General features: G+C 35.4%; 1 protein-coding gene across 5 annotated transcripts in view; it reads left to right on the top strand.

The window, feature by feature from the left end:
• The window catches only part of MSRB3 (methionine sulfoxide reductase B3), a 182,048-nt gene that overhangs the window by 19,376 nt on the left and 142,529 nt on the right, over positions 1–20,143 (top strand). For 2 of the 5 annotated variants that reach the window (XM_032288312.1, XM_032288317.1), the window contains exon 2: positions 10,917–11,043. The exons of 1 other annotated variant lie outside the window; for it this stretch is intronic. In XM_032288312.1, the coding sequence (XP_032144203.1) occupies positions 10,968–11,043 (76 nt within the window). In that variant the 5' untranslated portion in view covers positions 10,917–10,967. Of the gene's footprint in view, positions 1–10,185; positions 11,044–20,143 lie in introns of those variants that run through there. 2 more of the 5 variants (XM_032288305.1, XM_032288295.1) reach the window with 2 other exon arrangements.

Genomic DNA, 20,143 nt, shown 5'->3' with positions numbered 1-20,143 from the left:
CTTCTTCTTTTGAGTCAGGGCCTCACTCTGTCACCCAGGCTGGAGTGCAGTGGCCCGAACTTGGTTCACTGCAGCCTTGATCTCCTGGGTTCAAGGGATCCTCCCGCCTCTGCCATCCAGGTAGCTGGGACCACAGGCGTGCATCACCACGCCTGGCTAATTTTTGTATTTTTGGTAGAAACATGGATTCACCATGTTTACCAGGCTGATCTCAAACCCCTGAGCTCAAGTGATCCTCCTGTCTTGGCCTCTCAAAGTGCTGGGATTATAGGCGTGAGCCACCACACCATGCTGATGGGACTACTTTCTAACAAGGAAATACAGAAAGAATAACAAATTTGTGAAGAAAGGAAGTAAGAAATGAATTGAGTTTTGGATATGATAAGCAATTTGAAGATATATGGAATGCTCTGATTCTTTTAAAAACATCTTTTAATCACCTAAAATTCATGAAGAAAACCACTGTAGGACAAAGTAGAAATTTTGCAAAACACTTTATTTCTGTTTTTTTAAAATTATACTTTAAGTTCTGGGGTAAATGTGCAGAATGTGCGGCCTTGTTACATAAGTATACACAAGCCATGGTGGTTTGCTGAATCCATCCCCCCGTTATCTACATTAGGTATCTCTCCCTCCCCTATCCCCTCACGCCCTGACAGGCTCCGGTGAGTGATGTTCGCCTCTCTGTGAAATATTTTATTACTTTTACTTTATGATCTCATTCAGGACTTTTCCTCCTTCCTAAGCCCCACATCATGTCAAAGGATAGTTGATAGAAGTGATTAAATATACTTTTTAGTGGAATATAGGAGCCCATTTTCATAAAACTTCTCTTTTATCTGCTGTATCAGATGCAAGCCATCATTATAATTTTATTTAATAATTTTCTATTTTCTGCAACAGTATGTAAACTTACGGGGAGGGATGCAAAAATTCAGATACAAGAGCATTTACTTACCTGTAGTTTCGAATGCTAAAACTTTTTATTCCATGAATGGGTGGCAAAGTTCTGACTTAAAATAAATGAAATATGATTTAAGGCTATATATTTTTAAGGCTTATATTTAGCTCATTAAAAATAGTCTTTTAGAGATAGATATAGATACTGTAGTTTATAGTCCTAGGCATAGGATTTAGTCAGCTTGCATTAGCAGGTTTTTTCTTTAGATAAAATGGTCCATTGAGGCACTGGATCTTTTTTTTATGTATAAGCTTTATTTTTATTAAAAAAAACCTGCACATGGCTCTTGGTACAGGGGAGCTAAGGTGAAAAAACTGCCCACAACTCTACCTCTTTCTATTTCTGTCTCACTTCTCTTAAGTCATGTTTTAAAATCATTATTATAGTAGGTACTTTCATAATTTTGGTTAATATATAGTGCTATTTATTGATGCATTAATTTCAGATAATAATCAGTTACAAAATGAAAGTATTTATCTGCTATCTCTTCACCTTCTGTCTACAATTGTTAGACTTTTGATAGACTATAGGCTAAGGGGCTCTGAAAAAGAGATACAAATGGAGCGACTTACAGAAAGTAGAAGTTTCCCTTTCACATAATGGTCCAAGGTTGGGCTGATGAATAGCTTTGCTTCATGACCTGTTAGGTTTGTCTTCCTCATCAAGTGCCTTCCTTCTCATGGTTCAAGTGTGCTGATATAGTTGTTACCATTTTCTAGGAGGGAAGAGGAAATGCAAAGCAAGTGACTTTGTCTTTAAAGGAGGTGACCTGAAAGATCATACATGATATTGAGTTACATTCCATTTTCCAAAACTTAGTATCATGTTCACATCTAGCTGCAAGGGAAGCTGAGAAATGAGGCTGTATATTCAGCTAAAATTTCAGGGGGTTCTATTACTAATATAAAGAAGGGACCATGGATTCTAGGGATCATTTAGCATTTTCCAGTCTAGTTGGTGTCTCCTAAACTCTCTAATTCATAAGCAGAGGACACTGATACTCTGAATCTTTCCTCTCCTTTCTTTCCAGGCTTCTTTACCTTTTGTTGCTATATACTTTTTGTTTCACAATGTGAAGCTGCTAATGTTCACAGTCTGTTCTGAAGTCACAGCCAAATATTTGTCCATAGGTTACCTCTAAAAGCCTATACTGTTATGACTATGTACACATTGATTACTTCCAGGTCACAATGTGAGCTATAATGTAGTTCCTTCTCATTAGTTCCAGGGTCATGATCTCAGCTGCTGGAAGGAACAGACACTTTTCTAGCATCATGGCAAATAGATTGATTTTCCTTGTATTTGTTGATTGATTTAAAATCAAACGTTGTATCTGTAAGGTCTGGATTTAGGCATTGACTTGTTAGATCACTAAGAAAGCTGCAGTGAATGTGCTTAGTGTCCAGGAAGCTTCCAATTGCTTCAGGAAATAAGATCTTCACATTGTCATTTAATTGTGACCAGGAGCTACTCAATCAGTTTTGCAGCCGAGGAAAGTGTTTAGTTTTTGATATTGAGACAGTTTGTGAGCTCTGAGTGATCAAAGTAAAGCAGCTGTCTCCTGGTCTTTAATGTTTGAATATGAGAGAGCAGCTGTATCTTCTGACTAAATCAAGAATCTCTTTGGGATATTTAGGGATAGAAGGGATGACTAATGAGAGAGAAACTATGGAATTTGGGAAGTGGTCTCACTGTCCTTGGCATTAGACTTCTCATCCTTCCAGACTCTGCTGTTTTCTAAAACAAGGACATCAGTCTGGGGGCACAAGGGCCCCTGCCCTTGAGGAGTTTGTAATGTAGTAGAAGAGATTAAAATAAACTTCAGTTCAAATTCTGTCTCCATAATTTACTGGCCATATAACCTCAAGCAGGTAATTCTCTAGACTTTGGTTTCTGTTGGAACAAATAGCCCCCAAATCCCAATGGCTTAAAATACTGAAGGTTTAGTTCCTGTTTGTACTGTGTGTTCACTGTGGGCCAGATGGGAGCTCTGCTCCGTATCTCCTTATCCCAGGATCGTGATTAATGGAGCAGCCACCATCTAATAATAGAGTATTGCTGGTCCCTGCTACAGAGGGAAAGAAAGCTCTGGAGGGTCTTACACCAACAGTTAAGTTCTCTGGCTTGGAAGTAATACACATCATCATTTCTGCTCACAATGTATTGCCCAGAGCTAGCCCCATGTTCCCAAGGGGGCCAAAAAGTGCATTTCTACCATGTGCCTGGAAGGTGGACAGCCAGAAATACTGTATACAGAGTAGTGATGCCTACTACATATAGGAATACCTATCTCAGGGTTGATGTGAGGATTAAATGAGGTTGCATACATACACACATACAGAAAGACACACACAGATACACATACACATAGTACAGGTGCTCAAAAATGATTATCATTAATCTCATCATAGATGTATACATGCAAATATTAAATAACAACATACAGGGGGACTAAAGGCTTTATTACAAGTTTATAAGACTATCATAGCATATACAAAAATGCAAGTTGATATTATTACTATCTAGTAGATGTTAGCAGATAAAGCATTAGAGCTTGGTTCAAAGTTGGTGCTAGACCTTTGTATTCATCTATCAAGAAGTGATGGTTGAAGTTGTAAGAATATGTAAAATCTACGTGGAAATTTTGGAAAACTTGCATCTCCTACTGTGTACTTGACAGCTTCTCAATATTTAAAAACTTTTCTGATGAAATCAGTAATGATATTAATGAGTATGTTTTTTGATATCATGTAATGAAATGTTTCAACATATGAAAGATCTGTATCACTCAGTGAACCAATATTTTCCAAATGAACAGTGCAGGATGTTACAAAATCATGCAAGGTTAGAAGGTCCATTCAAAATGCAAGACAGACCAATGGGTTTTAATGTAACGGTGTGAGGTTCATTGATATGGTTTCAGACTACCATTTGTTGATCAAAGAAGAAAACATACAATTATCTGAAAACGTTATTAAAATATTCCTCCCCTTTCCAGCTACTTATTTGTGTGAGTCCAGATTTTCTTCATGTATGTACTTCAGCCAAAACAACACATCACAACACATGATTGCAGAAGAAGAGAGGAGAATTCAGTTGTTTTCTGTTAAGTTAGATATTCTAAAGAGATTTGCAAAAATATAAAACTTTTTATTATACATATATTTTTATTTTGGGTAATACAGTTAATTTTTACTGTAGATGCCATTTTTATAAATTATTTAAGCTTTCAGGTTAAAATAATGTTTTACTATTTTAAGAATAGTCACTTTGTAAATTATTTTTGTTATTTTTAATGGAGTAAACAAATATTTTAAAAATTTCTTAGTTGTAATTTTTAATAAGTAAATATTAATATTTATAATGATGTAAACAAAAGGTATTTGGAGTCCTTGATAAATTTGGTGAGTGTTGGGAATCCTGAGATCAAAAAGTTTGAGAATGGGTAACCCTAGAGATATAGAAAGGAAAGAATAGAAATAAAAAGTCTTCATACAGCTTCTCTTTGGTTCTCCAAACCCTTATATATCCCTGCCATTCTCTTTTCTAAAGTTGGAAGCAATTCTCTTTCCTCTAAAATTCCCTAACACTTGCCTTCTACCTCTGTTAACTCATTTAGCTTATGTCTCATGTTCCCCCTTAAGATAATATGTTTTTTAACAGCGCAGACTGTATCTTACATCTTTACATGTTCATCGGCACCTAATACATTGTTTTCCGTGTAGGAGCAATTTATATAGGTGAATTGAGTAACTTAAAAACATTTATCTCCTAAAATCACTTCAAAGATCAACTAAGCATTGTTTCTTAAATTCAATCACAAAAGGATCTCTGTTTAACGAAACTAATGCCAAATCCTAGCCAATGAGCTATGGATTTCAAGTAGTAGTTAATTGGTTGATTAACTTGCTCAACAAACACCGTTTGAGCATAAACTGCTAGGCACTGCTCTGATGAAAACAAAGATGTTTTTTATAGAACTTTGTAGTTCTATAAAAAGTAGATTAGTGGTTCCCATGATGAAGTTTTTTTCTGTTCATAATAGCATGAAAAATAGCAACAATAGAACTTTTTCCCCACAAAACTAAATATATTTTACTTAAAGTAATGTTGTTGTTGTTTTTTTTAATCTTGAGGCCACTTTCTAGTTCTTGGTGTCCACATAATCTGTCTTTTCTGATATTATGGTGAGATTAGGGTTTTGAGACATTTTTTGGTCATTATTTGACAAAACCCAAAACTCTTGGCTCCTATGGTTCTGGGTGTGGTGGAAGGGAGCATTTTACTAGCTTGTGAAATCACTGATGTAGATATTCCTTTGGCATTTATTGGAAAGGGATTTGACCTTTATGTTTGACACTTTAAAACCCCTAGTACAATCAGCTAATTTATTCTGGAGCTAATTACCAACTTTGTGAGTTCTCTAGATTCCTTTTTATACTATCTTTCTTTGGAAGATTATTGTTCAACTACAGGGAAGAAAGTAAAAGGGAAAAAAGATAAACCTAAGACAGAACCCTAGCAGACTAACTTTAATCAAATTTTTGGAAGTTAGAATTCATGGAGGAGATGAAGTAGAAGAGATTTTCGACCAAAATAGGGCATTTGAACTTTTTTTGGATTTCAAGTCAGGTTACATTTTCAACTTTCCAGCTCTTTATAGGAACTAGTAATCATATAGCTAATAGATTTTAATTAAAATTATTACCTTTAAGCACTATTCACGGTTGAAATGGCAGAAATAGCAGCATTGAAAATGATGATCCTGATCAACCAATTCCATATAGTCAGTCATTTTCATAGTCTTTCACTCGATAAGTGAATGACTATTATGTGCCAGGTACCCGGATACAGGGATGAAAGACACTGTCACTGTCCTTGAGGAGTTTATAATCTAGAAGAGGGAGATATCTAAGCAGATCAGTGCCCTGAAAATTGTTACAGGGGATGTGATGGTATATTTGGTGCTATACTGTGGACTAGAATTGGAGGCATTAGGAATGGTAGGGGTTGGGAGTGGTGGCAAAGATAGTAAGGATCTGGAATGAAGACATGGAGATGGAAACAGGAAACAGCTGACCTATCAGGAAAATTACCACCATGTTGGTATGGCAGGAGTGTGGGGTGTGGTGGGTTGTGGAGGTGTGGCAAGAGAAAAGGCTGAAGAGTTTGACAGCAGCTGAATGCAGAACTTTAGATACTTTAGGTGATTTGTTTAGGAATTTGGGCTTTCTCAGAAGAATTTACCAGAATGCCACTCCTTCTCCTGGGGTTTGGGTGATAGGACAGAAAGGGGTTTTGTATGATCAAAAACATTTCAAAGGCACCAATTGAGACAAAGTTAAGCAGGTATATTTGCTGAAGACTTCTCAGACTCTGTATATTGGTTAGAATTTCCATGACTTTGATCACTTAACTTGTTTGAAGGGCTATCTTGTGTTTCTCAGAACATGGTTTGGAGAACCCTGTGATATACAATGGGGAATCATCAAAATGTTTTAAGCAGGAAATTATGGACAATTATGGAATCTAATTATGTTCTTAACACATGATGTGATACTGCTCATTAGGTATGGTTCAGTAATACCCACTATTTTCAAAATTATCTACCAGATATTTTGGGAAATTAGGAAGATTCATGAGACATCTTGTCTGGCTTTTTAAAAAATAACATGTCGATTAGGCCGGGTGTAGTGGCTTACGCCTGTAATCTCAGCACTTTGGGAGGCCAAGGCAGGTGGATTATCTATAAATGTTATTCATCCATGTAGTTAATTGAATAAAAGGCAATGCAAAAGTGAGGAAGTTGAGAATAAATTTGGAGAATTATGGATTTTCTGGGATCCTTGCTCAATGCTGATTTCTACAGGGTGTTTAATGCTAAGCTTTTGCCTCTTTTTGGACTAGGACTTTTTCTGGCAATGGTCTTCACTCAGGCAGTTCAGGGATTACAAATGGAAGAAAGCTAACAAATTGAAACTTGAATTTAGGGTGTCTGGGAGTGGAAGTAGCTGTTTGTTTGGTCCTCAAAAGTACATACTGAAGTTTTGGTAGATTAATGTAGAGTTAGCTTTACAGATTCTGAAGGTATATCCAAGGAATTTAGAGAAAAAATTTGAAGGTGAATTCTTCTTGAATTAAGTTTCCTTATTACCTGTTTATCACACTACCTAGTAGGGAAAGATAGAATCAGAATATCTAGAGTTGGTTGGTGCATCCTGAGGCTTTTTATTGCCAGTTGTCTAGTGGTCAGTAGCACTGGCATTGGAGATAAATGGCCTGAGTTCACAGGTATAAATTAGATTACCCAATTATTTAAAGACCCTGTCCCTTACTAATTATATGGGATAGTTAGTTGTAAGTTGAAGTTGCATGTGATAGAACTAGAAAGATCAAATCTAGAAATCTGAGAATGTCTCAGACTTTTCACCTCCTTAGCTCCCTGTTTTTTCCTCTCAGTGTCAAGGGAGAGAATCTCTAAGTAACCTTTTTTTTTTTGAGGCAGAGTCTTGCTCTGTTGCCCAGGGTGGAGTGTGGCGGCACAATCTCAGCTCACTGCAACATATGCCTCCCAGGTTCAAGTGATTCTCCTGCCTCAGCCTCTCGAGTAGCTGGGATTACAGGTGCCTGCCACCATGCCTAGTTAATTTTTGTATTTTTTGTTTCTCCATGTTGGTCAGTTGGTCTGAATCTCCTGACCTCAAGTAATCTGTCCCCCTTGGCCTCCCAAAGTGCCGGGATTACAGACGTGAGCCATCTCACCTAGCCATTAAGTAATCTTCTTGAATTAAGTTTCCTTGTTACATGTTTATCACACTACCTAGCAGGGAAACATAGAATCAGAATATCTAGAGTTGGCTAGTGCATCCTGAGGCTTTTCACTGTCAGTTGTATAGTGGTCAAGAGCACTGACATTGGAGCTAAATGGCCCGAGTTTACATGTATAAATTAGATTACTCAATTACTTAAGGTCCCTGTCCCTTACTAACTGTGACACTTTAGGCCAATTACTTAACCTCCCTATGCCTCAGTCTCTATATTTAAAAATGGGAAAATGATAGTATGTGCCTCATGAGGTTGTGAGGATTAAAAGGCTAATATATGTGAAGTGCTTAGAGTAGTGCATGGCATATACCCTGTGCACAGCCAACTGCTATCTTTAGGATTTCTCTGTTCTATTGTTTTCTTTAGGATGATTTACTTTGGAAATCTACCAAGTAGTAGTTTTCTGGCCTAAATAGGATTCTTTGGAGAATAGCTTGCTAACTCTAAGTAAGGGTAGATATAAAAGGACTGTTAAAATTTTCTAATTCATACAGTTAAAACTGCAGCAAATATTTGGCATATTTACATAATAATAGTAACTAACATTTCCTGAGCATATACTATGTGCCAAGAGTTGTACCAAGTACCTTTTACCAGCTAGCTTATTTAATAATTATCGTATAAGTGAGGAAGCTGAGGCCTGGAGAGGGTAAGCAGGTTGTCCAAGGTTAAGAATTGGTTAAGGGCATGACCAGCATTCAAACCCAGACAGTCTGTGTCCATGGATCACACGCATCTCTTGTGATATCCCATCTTTCACGGTAACATATGTGTTTTAGCTCTGTTTGTTAAAGTGTAAACATTAATGAGATGGAAAACATGAGCTAAAAATAATTTTGTTAAACCATTTCAGCATAAAAATACATGTTAGAGCCATATTAACTATGATTCTTTTGTTCCGTGGAAGTGTAAGATTATGAGTTTGATTTAACCAAGGCATCAAGATGCATACATCTGTTTTTTGAACTGTTTTTCACTTTACATCTCAGCTACATATTTTCTGAGTGGTTTGTGAGTAATGCCACTTTGCATGCATTTTGCAAACTTCACTCCTTTCCTACTATCCATGCAAGCATTAAAATAATTAGGATAATATCAAATCCTAACCTATGAAATGCATTCCTCGTAGGATTAGAAAATGGAGAACAGTGTGAAAAATTGTGCTTTTTGCATTCTTCAATATAAAAACTAGACTGCTCTGAAAGCAGTCATTGTCATTGCCCCATTTTGTTGGCGCTAATGTCATACTGTTTGGGTCTTCTGTTTTCAAAAAACTGGGCAAAACTATTTTGCCACTAGATGGAGCCCTGGCTATTTGGGTAGAAATACAGGCAACGCAGAATATTAAATCACACAGACATGTCATGCTGCAGGGCTCCCTGTATTTGCGGCCCTCAGCTTTTAATTGTAGAATGCATCTTTGTTCTTTCCCTGACCTGCAGAGTGACATCACTGCCTCTCTTCCTGTGCGCTGGCTTTGACATAAGCCACATGGCCATGGTGGTCGGTAGGCGCCCAGGCTGCCTGGTACAGGAGTTGATGAAACAGAATAGGAAGACGTTTTATGGTCAGCTGTGGAAGCACAGTGAGGCTGCAGCTTTGCTAAGTAATTACATTTACCATGTGCACTTTATTCCTCACAGAGAAGGGTCACAAGGAAAAAATACATTTTTATTTATGGTGTTGTGAGGTATAGACCTTTGATCTTTTATTAGTCGGTGCGGTAGTCTGCTCCAAAGGAATGCTCTCTTTTCCCTGCTCTGGAGTCACTCGTGAAAATGACATGTTTATTTATGTTTAATGGTTCTTTCAGGCTGTGCATTGTGATACTTACCTTCCTTTTCCCTCTCCTTTGTCTCCAGTTAGTAACACAAAAATATTTTAGTCTCGTAGTGAGTTTAGTTTGGGGAAGTCAGAGTTCAGGCATGTTAATACAAGCAGATTTCTGTCAGATACCCTCCAGAGTGATTTAGTAAAATATATTACTGTTTATTATATGTTTGTTCTTCAAGGAGGTCGGAAGAGTCCGGAACAGACTTTTATTTTGGGGTGGGGAGCAGGGGAAGTGTTCAGGAAATGAATAAGACATTAATTTTATATTAATTTTTGGACATTTAATGGTTAAAGTCACTTAAAATGATAATTTGAAATAACAAATATGAAGTTTATTAATCTAATATTTTCCATTTCCGTTTAAAGTTAATCTTTATCAATTGAAAAATTGTACAAAACTTTTAAGAAAATCCTAGGAATCGAACTTTCTCTGAAGTTTAATATCTACACAGTTTTTAGATTCTTCCACATAATTCATTTCCAAATACAAAATTAATTCATTTCCAAATACATTAAAAAACACTTTATACTTTTTATTACTAAATCATGAATATTATTCACAGAATTGACCTAGAAGTTATAAATCATACAATTAAATGAAAATTCATATTTGCCATGCTTTATTAAAACTTAATGCTGTTTCAAAAGTGAAGTCTCTTATTTGTCCTTAGGATTTCTGGCTCTCTATTTTACAAAATGAAATTCTAACAAAATGTATCTCTTAATCTTATGATATTTTATAGCCTTCTCCAGGGAGAGAGATTTGCCAATAATTGCTAGAAGGCAGCATGGTGTAAAGAAAGAACATGACTCTGCAGTCTGTGGTTTTCTAGTCCTTTTCCCACTGGTTATTTGCTTTGTGCCCTTGGACCTTTGAGTCACAGTTTCCTCACATATGTATTGGGGCGTAAAACCTACCTCCTAGGTTTATTGTAAGAATTAAATGATACAATGTGTGTATTAGGCTCCAGACAGTTCCTGTCACATGGTACAAACTCAGTAAATGCTAATTCCTTTCAACTGTTTTAAACTTCCTCTTTTGTTCTCAACCTCTTGCAAACTGTGTTCACAGATTACGCTGCTATTACATAGTGTGTATTTTATCTCTAACATACAAATAAAGCTAGATTGAAAGTAAGCTCACTGGCTCAAAAATAGGCATTTGAAATTTATTAGCAATATGTGCATGTGTTCAGCTCCAGATAAAACTGTAGCCATCAGTTGTGCAATGAATGTGTTCAATATTTGTGATGTTTTAATTTGTTTTTTCTTGTTTTTGTTTTTTTCTCCCACTCAGCTCTTGCCCCTGTTCTTTGCTTCTCGTTTTGTTGGTGAAGATATCACAGTGATGTCTGCATTCAACCTGCTGCATTTGGTGACAAAGAGCCAGCCAGTAGCCCTTCGAGCCTGTGGGCTTCCCTCAGGTTGCTGCTTGTTGTACTGTTCATAGTGAAGGCACCGGGCCAACTGGGTGTTTCTGCTGCAGGAAATGATACACCATCATGCTTTGCTAAATTTCGTTTTCTTTTACTTGAGCCCTAATTTGAAGACGGAAATTGGTTATAAATCACCACTCTGCTTTGAGTAACATTCATTTCCACAATCCTTACAACCTTTGGAACATTGTCCAGTTTCCTTGCCCAGTGTATAATTGTCACTAATATTTCATGATATCTTCTTGTTCTTTAATGCACACTACACATCTGCAAATCATAACGTTCATAAGAGGCTGGCAGTCTGAGTGAGAAACTGCCCCAAATCACACAAAATAGGACATTTATCAAGAATAATGAAAATGCTTTTCATTCCACATGTGGCCATTCCTTTAGGAAAAAATGAAAATGAACAATGTTAGCATAATTAAGTTACCAATTTATTTTAGTTAAAAAGAAAAAAGTTCTACTTAACAATGACCAAATAAACAGAAGTAATATGCATCAGTGGGTTCTTAAATTAGAATCACTGCACGTTTTAAAAATGTGATTTTAAGAATTTAAACAAGTGAGGCATGAAAGTCCCAAATTTTATAGGTCTATATCATAAGCTTAATATTTTAATTTTATTATGAAAACCAAAATGGTTGTCTTTTATTTCTGTGAAGACGATTATCAATATTGTTTACATTTTTCCATTAGTGTACATATCTGTTACTACATTGTATAGAGAATTTAATTCCAACTCAATAAATGTTAACTATGAGTGCCGGGCATTGTGTTAAGCAGTAAGGATACAGTGATAAATAAGGTAAAGCTGAGTTTTTTCAACAAGTACAAGGTGGAAATGAAACTGTGAGAGGACCATTGAATTATGTTGACCTGGCTAGACTAGAGGTATTTATACTTGGTGTGTTATGGTAATTGAGAGGAGGTTGGTCCTAGATCTTTTCTTTAAGGGAAAGAAATGTTGGAAGGAAGGGAAGATCTCTGAAGTTTAAGGAGGGCTTTATGGAGGATATGGTGCTCAAGCTGAATCTCATACTGGGAGCACCAGTTAGTTGGGTTTCTAAGCAGGGTGGTGGGGATGCCATTTCTAACAAAAGGAGTAGCATTGGAAAATGTGAAGGCCTGAAAGAGCGAGGCATGTTCAGAGAAATACAGTTATTCATATGGCTTGTTTGGATGGGCAAGGGAAAATAGACGAGGTAAGGAAGGAAGGGTAGCCAAATCATGAAGCACTTTATATAATATTTTAAGGAATTTAAATCTTGGAGAGATGAATGGGAATAATATGACTTCATTTGCATTTTACAAAGATTATTGATTTAGTATTGTAGGAGGTCAGTGCTGGTTTTCCAGATGTTTCTGTGAGAGAGGCTGGTATGACAATTTGATTAGACAGAGGAAGATATTTTTGTCTTGAAGCTATATTTAAATAGCAAATACACTTTTTAAAAATGTAGACTTTATGTCCATTTGTGGTGACATGAGGGTCTACTGAAGCTTAATGCATAGAGGCCCCAACCAGTCTTCTCAGTATGCCCCTTGGCCCCACATCCCCCTGCACTGCCACTGTAAAGGATACTGGAGGAGTCTGAGGCTGGAAGGAGATGTGAAGTGCTGAAGCCTCGATTGTGGTCGTTACAGTAGAGTTGAAAAGAAAGATTATAATTGGGAGAGATTCAGGCTGTAGAACCGACAAGGTTTGTCTGTTGAATTGTATATGATCTTGAGGGAGAACCTCAACCACAAGTTCTTGTGCGAGGCAGAACTTTTTCATTGCTGTACAGTACATATCACAGGTGGGCTATGGAGGTTATTTAGATTATCCATAATGATGTTTTCCTCTGGAAAAAGTTCAATGTGTAAAAGTATCCAGCATAGTTCTTGTAACATGGGTTTGCCAAATAGAGAGGAGGCTAAATGTTTATAGAATCAACATTAGTTAACAGTGTGTTCCTCAAGATAGGACAGTCAAGGATTAAAGGGTTTCATAATGAGCTTGTTTAACTGAAATATAAGTATCTTTAAATTTTGATAACAAAACGATTTAAAGATAAATTCCACAAAGCTGACAGTTTTTAAGAAGTCAATCATTATAGTACAGTGCTGAAACAACAAATTCTGTCTGGGGTCAGACTGAGTTTAAAATCTGGCTTTGCCACTGATTAGCTGTGTGCCTTAGCTTCCTTGTTTGTAAAATGGGGATAACAGTAGTACCCACCTGAAAAGCTTACTGTGAGAATTAAATAGACTGGGATATGAAAAGTACTTAAAACTGTGGCTAGCATTTAGTAAACATCATGTATGCCTTCACTATGTTTAATATGGAAATTATTGTATTTGTATTAATATAGATTTATGTTTTTCTAATACAACAGACTTTTCAAACTTTAAAATATGTCCTATGTTTCATGTAACTATTTTTTACTTTCATGGGACTCACAAATACACTTTATGTTTGAGAAATAACCATGCTGATCTGTTGTTCTGATCTCTTTATTTTACTTATACATCCAGCTGAACCAGAATTCAAGTCCAATAAATATACAGCGGATTTCTTTTATTCTTACTACTGAGTAGTGGTAAAAGCCCAAAGAAACTCTCTTATCTAGGGCTTGTAAACACATTTTAATTTGAAAAATGAATTGGCTAGAATAGTATTCCACAGTTTCTTGACCATTCAAGCACCACTTAGTTTTTAAAGTTATGAAAGTCAGTCTTCCAGTGTCTACATTTTTTATATCTTGGATTTGGCAAAATCTCTATCATCATTAATTTCTCTAACAGGATTTTGCTCTTAGATATATAGTAATGTTGAAGAAATTAACTTCAACAATAATGAAACAAACTGTTTAAATTTTGAAAAATAAAGACGAAATTGAAATGGGAATTCTAGTCCTTATTACTTTGTACGGGTAGGGAGAGAAGAGGCCAAAACTGGAAATATAGGAAGTGAAGGTGAAAGTTTGAAGTCTTGCTTTAATATACTGTTGCTGGTCAAAACCCATTACAACAGAAATCTCAAAAAGATGTCTATTCCCTAGCCAGTACACTACTAATTTTGAGTATTATTCAATATGAAATAATTCCAGAACTAAAATATAATTGGAGCAGACTCTTAAAGTTGATTATAACTGGATTGACCTGCATGAAGGCCATATCCCAGAAGAGTGATCTATTATTTTTCAGCTTTGACTTTCTTTACTTCGTATTTTTTTAAATAAAATATAGTTTTAATTTAGACTTTATTAAGTGCATCTGAGTTATGGTTCACTCATGTTTGTAATTAAGGGTAATTTTTCTTTCTCAGAATTTTTTCTAATTTCTTACAACAGTTTCTTTTACGTATTAAAAAGAGCACTGGATTAGGAGTTAGAAAACTCTAACCAAAGCTCTTTCCTTAACTTGGGTGACCTTGAACAATAAACTTTTCCTGATCACAGTTTCTTCATCTTTATGAGGAATGAAAATTAGATATCTATTTAGTTCTGAAATTCTGTGATTTTTATTAACTGTCACTTATTTCTACTTTTGGCTTTAGGTTAATCAGATCTTAAAACTCAGTACTGACTAATGCTGGGAACTTACAGAGAAGTCTGCTGGGTTGTGTGGGAAGGACACAGTTTCCACGTTTAAACATTAGACTTCCTTGCCTCTTAATCAAGACTGAAGCATTATCTGAGGACGAATTAGGAAGCACAATTTTAAACATAGTTTTAATGCTAGATAAAAATTAAGTGTAACTGTATTTTAGACTAGATATCATGGTAGCTTTCAGCCAAGTGAGGGTGAAACAAAATTTGTCTAAATAGTACTAGTTACAGATATAAATAATACTGCTTTTCTACCATCATACACATAATATGTGGTTGTGGTTCTTACTTGACTTTAGTAGAATATTTAATAGTTTCTATGAATCGAAGAGTCGCATGGCTGTAGCTTATAAATATATCATAGTTTTCTAATTAGCAATTAGAAGTCTTAGAGATATTTTGCAAATGGCATTAGAAAGTCATTGACTATCATCTGTATAACTAGAACTCTATGAATCAGTGGCTTATGACTCCAGAGCTTAACACAATGCCTGGCACTTAATAAATATTTGTTAAATGAATCAGTAAACATTTGGAACATTTATATATAGGTGAAGTCATAGCTGTAAGAGAATACAACTTTATTTGAAACTCCTTTATAGGGGAAGATTAAAAGTAAAATTCATAGTTTGGCTTACTTTTGAATTTATTGTCTAACAATTTTTTTCTCACTTTATTGCATTAATACAATATAGGGGATGCCATAAGCATAAATCACATTGTAGCTAAACAAATAACAAAAAGTAGCAACAGATTCAATGCATATTATCCAGAATTGTTTTTACCTTTTCTTGAAAACAGTTTGAGTTTTGGTAGTAAACTGTTTGAGGCAGTGAATAAGTATGTATTATACTTAGCATAAGAATTAAGAACTCTGGCCCTTTCAATCACTTCTTTGCAGCAAATTATTGTTTATTGTACTTTAAAGTCTCCATTTGTAGAGAGGAAATACTACAGATATGCATTAAGGCCACGTGTGTAATAAGTACTTATTCAAGTTTGAGCTGGCAATAGTTCATTCATAGAATTGATGTACTTAAAAAATAATCAAAGCCGTCAGTGTGCTGTTCACTTACTGAATGCATTGACTTTCTATATTAGTTTTTCAGAACCTTTTTTGGGTCATGAAAAATATGGACCACCTACATAGTGCTTTGATAAAAGTTATGACCTTATTTCCAGAAAAGACATGTATACATCTACACATGTTTTCATATCATCTCAAGAAATTTTTTGTTAGGTCTTCTGCAACTCTTCAAGGAGGCCTCTTTGACCACATGTCCAGAACATCTGTTCTAAAAGATACGCACGAACCTAATATAAATCTCTCATCAGAATGCAGTGTTTCTGATTTCTGTATTGGTGTCACCAAAGGAATTCTGTCCCTTGTGTTCAGATTAATGCCCTCAGTTTTCCAATTTCACCATTCTTACCGAACTTCTGACCTAACTTTTTCTTACCTAACTTCTTTGATTTTATTAAAATGCTGTGGAGAGGATTTTTTTTTTAAAAGAAACAAATATTTGAAAAAAAAAAAAGGATATACAAATTCACAAAATAATTTGCAATTAGTTGATTGAATGGTATCCACTTTTTCCAGTAGATGGCACTAGGTTTACATTCTTTCATAGCATGAAAGATTATTGATATTAGCACATAGGTGCATTGTGAAAACTTAAACAAAATTATATAAAGAATATCCAGTTAAGAACATATGGATTTATAAACCACAAATTTTTCTGCTTATATTATGTTCAAAGAGTATTTGTAGAGCACAAAACCTTTTTCCATTTTCAATAGAATTCTAACTCCCTTATGCTTGGACATCTCATTGAAATTGTCTTTCATGTGTAGACTTTCTATAAACTGAAACAAGTTTTCATAAATTAACTTATCTTGTATCCAAATAGCTGATTTAACAGTCATTTATAGTTTTATATGCAGTTAAATTTTCTTCAGCAGACCACCCAAGAATTAAAGAAAATTTCACATTTTGTTTTGCTTTGTTTTGAATTTTTATAGAATATTGAAAACGTTACTAGTTTAACATGTTGACTGTTAAGCATGAATTGATTTTGGCATGAATGAAAGTATTTTAGAAGACTAAGAAAAATTATATTTAAAATGTTGACTAATGAATACTCTGCTGCACCTATATTTTTCTAAAACACACTGTTTTAGTAGCTCTATGATATAATAAAGTTTTAGTTAATGTTGAAAAGTTGCTGTGCAGCATCCAATTACCAGATGAATTTTTAATTATCTGTGGACAATGAATATTAGTTAAGGCTAAATTGTTATGTAACAATAAGACTGTATGAATAAGATGTTGGGCATATGGTTTGTTAAGTGTGGATTCTTTTGATTTTCTGTTAAATATGGAATACATTCTTTATACACATTAAGAATTATAAAATATAGTAACAAGAGAGTTTAAATAGGCATGAACAAAAAAGGTAAATTTTAGTTTTGTTTGAGAAATTAATTAGTTAACAATGACTGTAAAGTGTGTAAAACATAAATTCTGAAAATAAATGATAATTCTACAGGGTTAGAGTATCTAGACAATATGGATTTTGGAGGAATCATAGGTAATTCGATGCTTATTTATCTAAACATATTCACAATAATGTTATGTAACAGATTATAGAAAGGTTTATTAAAATGAGCTAACTCTTGCTCTCAAGAGACACAAGTTTAATGAAGGAATGAGCCATGAATGACAGCTCACAGTTTCACTAACATTGTGGATAGATATTTGATGAATTTTTACTATCATCCTTTCCTAGTTTACAATTTCATCTAAATATTTTATTTAGAGATTGAATTTCATGACTGCTTCTGCTAGGTACAGTGTAATTTAACATTCTTTAAAATAGATTGTATTAGGATGCAGTGGCAAATTATGTGAAATTACCTTTTGTGCCTTTGCGTTTGAATTCAACAATTTACTTGAAAATTTTAAATCCTCATTTCATTTATTTCAATTTCCTAGATTTTAAAAAACATTTAGTATATTTACACTTGTATTAGTCATTTAAAAATGCATGTTATAAAAATACGCCTTGAGGGCTGGTGCAGTGGTCACGCCTGTAATCCCAGCATTTTGGGAGGCTGAGGTGGGCAGATCACTTGAGGTCAGGAGTTTGAGACCAGCCTGGCCAACATGGTGAAACCCTGTCTCTACTAAAAATACAAAGTTAGCCAGGCGTGGTGGTGGGCGCCTGTAATCCCAGCTACCCTGGAGGCTGAGGCAGGAGAGTCGCTTGAGCCCAGGAGGCAGATCAATTGCAGTGAGCAAGATCACATCATTGCACTCCAGCTTGGCCTACAGAGTGAGACTATTTATATTATATTCCATTTGAATAGTATTTTAATCTTTCTTCTGCAAATTTTAGATATCACCGCAAATTTCAGAGCTTCTCATCATGTTATTGGTATTGATGAAGAAAGAGATTAGACACTTGATCTCTATTTACTAGTTTGTTTCTACAACCAACTTGCTTTCTGGCCCCAGGAATCTTTGTTTTGTACCTTCTATTCCTATTCTGCATCTGTAAACTGAGATTTACGTAGCATTCTTGTCAAATCTTTTATAATTAGATATGACCTTCAGGTGAGGGTCATTACATTAGATTATGTTATATTATATTAGCTGACATTTTCCAAAGTTCGTTCTGTATAATTTAAATGCCTTGTTTTAAGGGAGAAGAAATTGGGGAGAAAAAGATGGAGGTGGAAAGGAGGACACCAAAAATGTCTCTGGGAAATGTGATGAGTTTGATCAGGCAAAAATCTATTTCTGTTATGGAAAGGCCTTGGTTCCTGCAGAGTAAGCTCCAGGAAGGCAGAGATTTTTGTCTGTTTAGTTCACTGTTACAATTCAGCAACTACACTTGTGTCTGTCACATAATAGGTGTTCAATAAATATTTGTTGAATGAATGAATGCTTGTGAATAAGTAACATCATCTTATATATCAAAATAATGCCATATTACAAGTAATGTGATCTCTGTTCTTAAGGGATCTACATTCTGGTGAGAAAGATGGTCACCTTGGATCCAAATTTTATTATCTATAGGATGAAAGGAGTTATATACTTGAAAGTTTTATGATTCTGTATAAACACTTTCTCTTTTGTTTTACCATAGAGGCTGGGAGTAGAAGAAGTGAGAAACATTATGCTTCTTTCCTCCCAGAATGGCAGGCTGGATTCTCAGAACAGGATTTCAAGTAATGACAGTTCTTCTGAAGGATATTGAAGGAATGTGTAGATGTAATTAGTGGGAGGTGGTAGGACTGGAAAATGAGAAAATGGGAGTAGGAGTGGACTGTGGGCACATGGGTTAGCAATAGATAGGTATGGTAAAGTGCAACCAATCACGGGTTCAAGAGAGAAACAGAATGGACAAATAAACTAAGGGAGGAAAGCTGCAGACCAGAGAACCTGGCTGTCATCAACCAGATATGTGACTGTGAGTAGTAACTTTTTGGGTCCTGGTTTCCTTTTGAGGGTTTTGGACTAGACATTCATCATTTCTCAAATTATAATCTGAAGAACACTGATTCTACTAATTTTACCTTGTAAAATGAATCTCATCATCAAATTGAGAAACCATGCATACTACCGTATTTCATAAATTCTAAGATGCACTGCTTTTACATTTTACTATCTTGGTAATCTAAATGTAGCTCAAAAATAATTGTGACAAGAATGTATCATAGTTTGGCCACTTTTCCCCCTCTTTTCTAGTGGAGCATAAAATAATGGTGTATCAAATGACCACATGTTTAACAGTGCACATCAGCATAAGAAAATCTCTGAGAAGGTCTTCAAGAAACCCATGTCTCCTAAATTTGCCTAATCTGATTTGACTGTGGAACCTTTCCCTTCTCACCCTGCAAGAGGAATAACTTGTTAGCTTTTTTTTTTTCCAGAGCCAGTGTTTTAGAGAATGCATTTTGGGGAATGCTGGACCAAGTAATCTCATAGTCTTAAATCCAGAGAATTAAGAAAATATTAGTTATAATAAAAGAGTTGAATGTGAAACCCTCTAGGTAATATAGGATTTAGAATAGTAATGTAAGTTACTGAGTATTTTTTTTACTCCATCATTATTTATGCTTAAAATTTCACTGATTTATTAAGCAAATACTATTGTTGCTGATTTTAAACTAATTTCTAAGAAACATAGCCAAAGTCATTAGTTAGAAAACATCTTTGGCCGGGCACAGTGGCTTATGCCTGTAATCCCAGCACTTTGAGAGGCCTAGGCAAGTGGATCATGAGGTTAAGGGATCAAGACCATCCTGGCCAACATGGTGAAACCCCATCTCTACTAAAAAATGCAAAAATTAGTTGGGTGTGGTGGTGCATGCCTATATTCCCATCTACTCTGGAGGCTGAGGCAGGAGGATCTCTTGAACCCAGGAGGCAGAGGTTATAGTGAGCTGAGATTACACCACTGCACTCCAGCCTGGTGACACAGTGA

This window comes from Sapajus apella, unplaced genomic scaffold (genome assembly GCF_009761245.1).
Source record: "Sapajus apella isolate SASKATOON/1434 unplaced genomic scaffold, GSC_monkey_1.0 scaffold2, whole genome shotgun sequence".
NCBI classification, from domain to species: Eukaryota; Metazoa; Chordata; class Mammalia; order Primates; family Cebidae; genus Sapajus; species Sapajus apella.
Note: the sequence above shows the minus strand (reverse complement) of the source record. Positions and strands in the feature narration are given on the sequence as shown.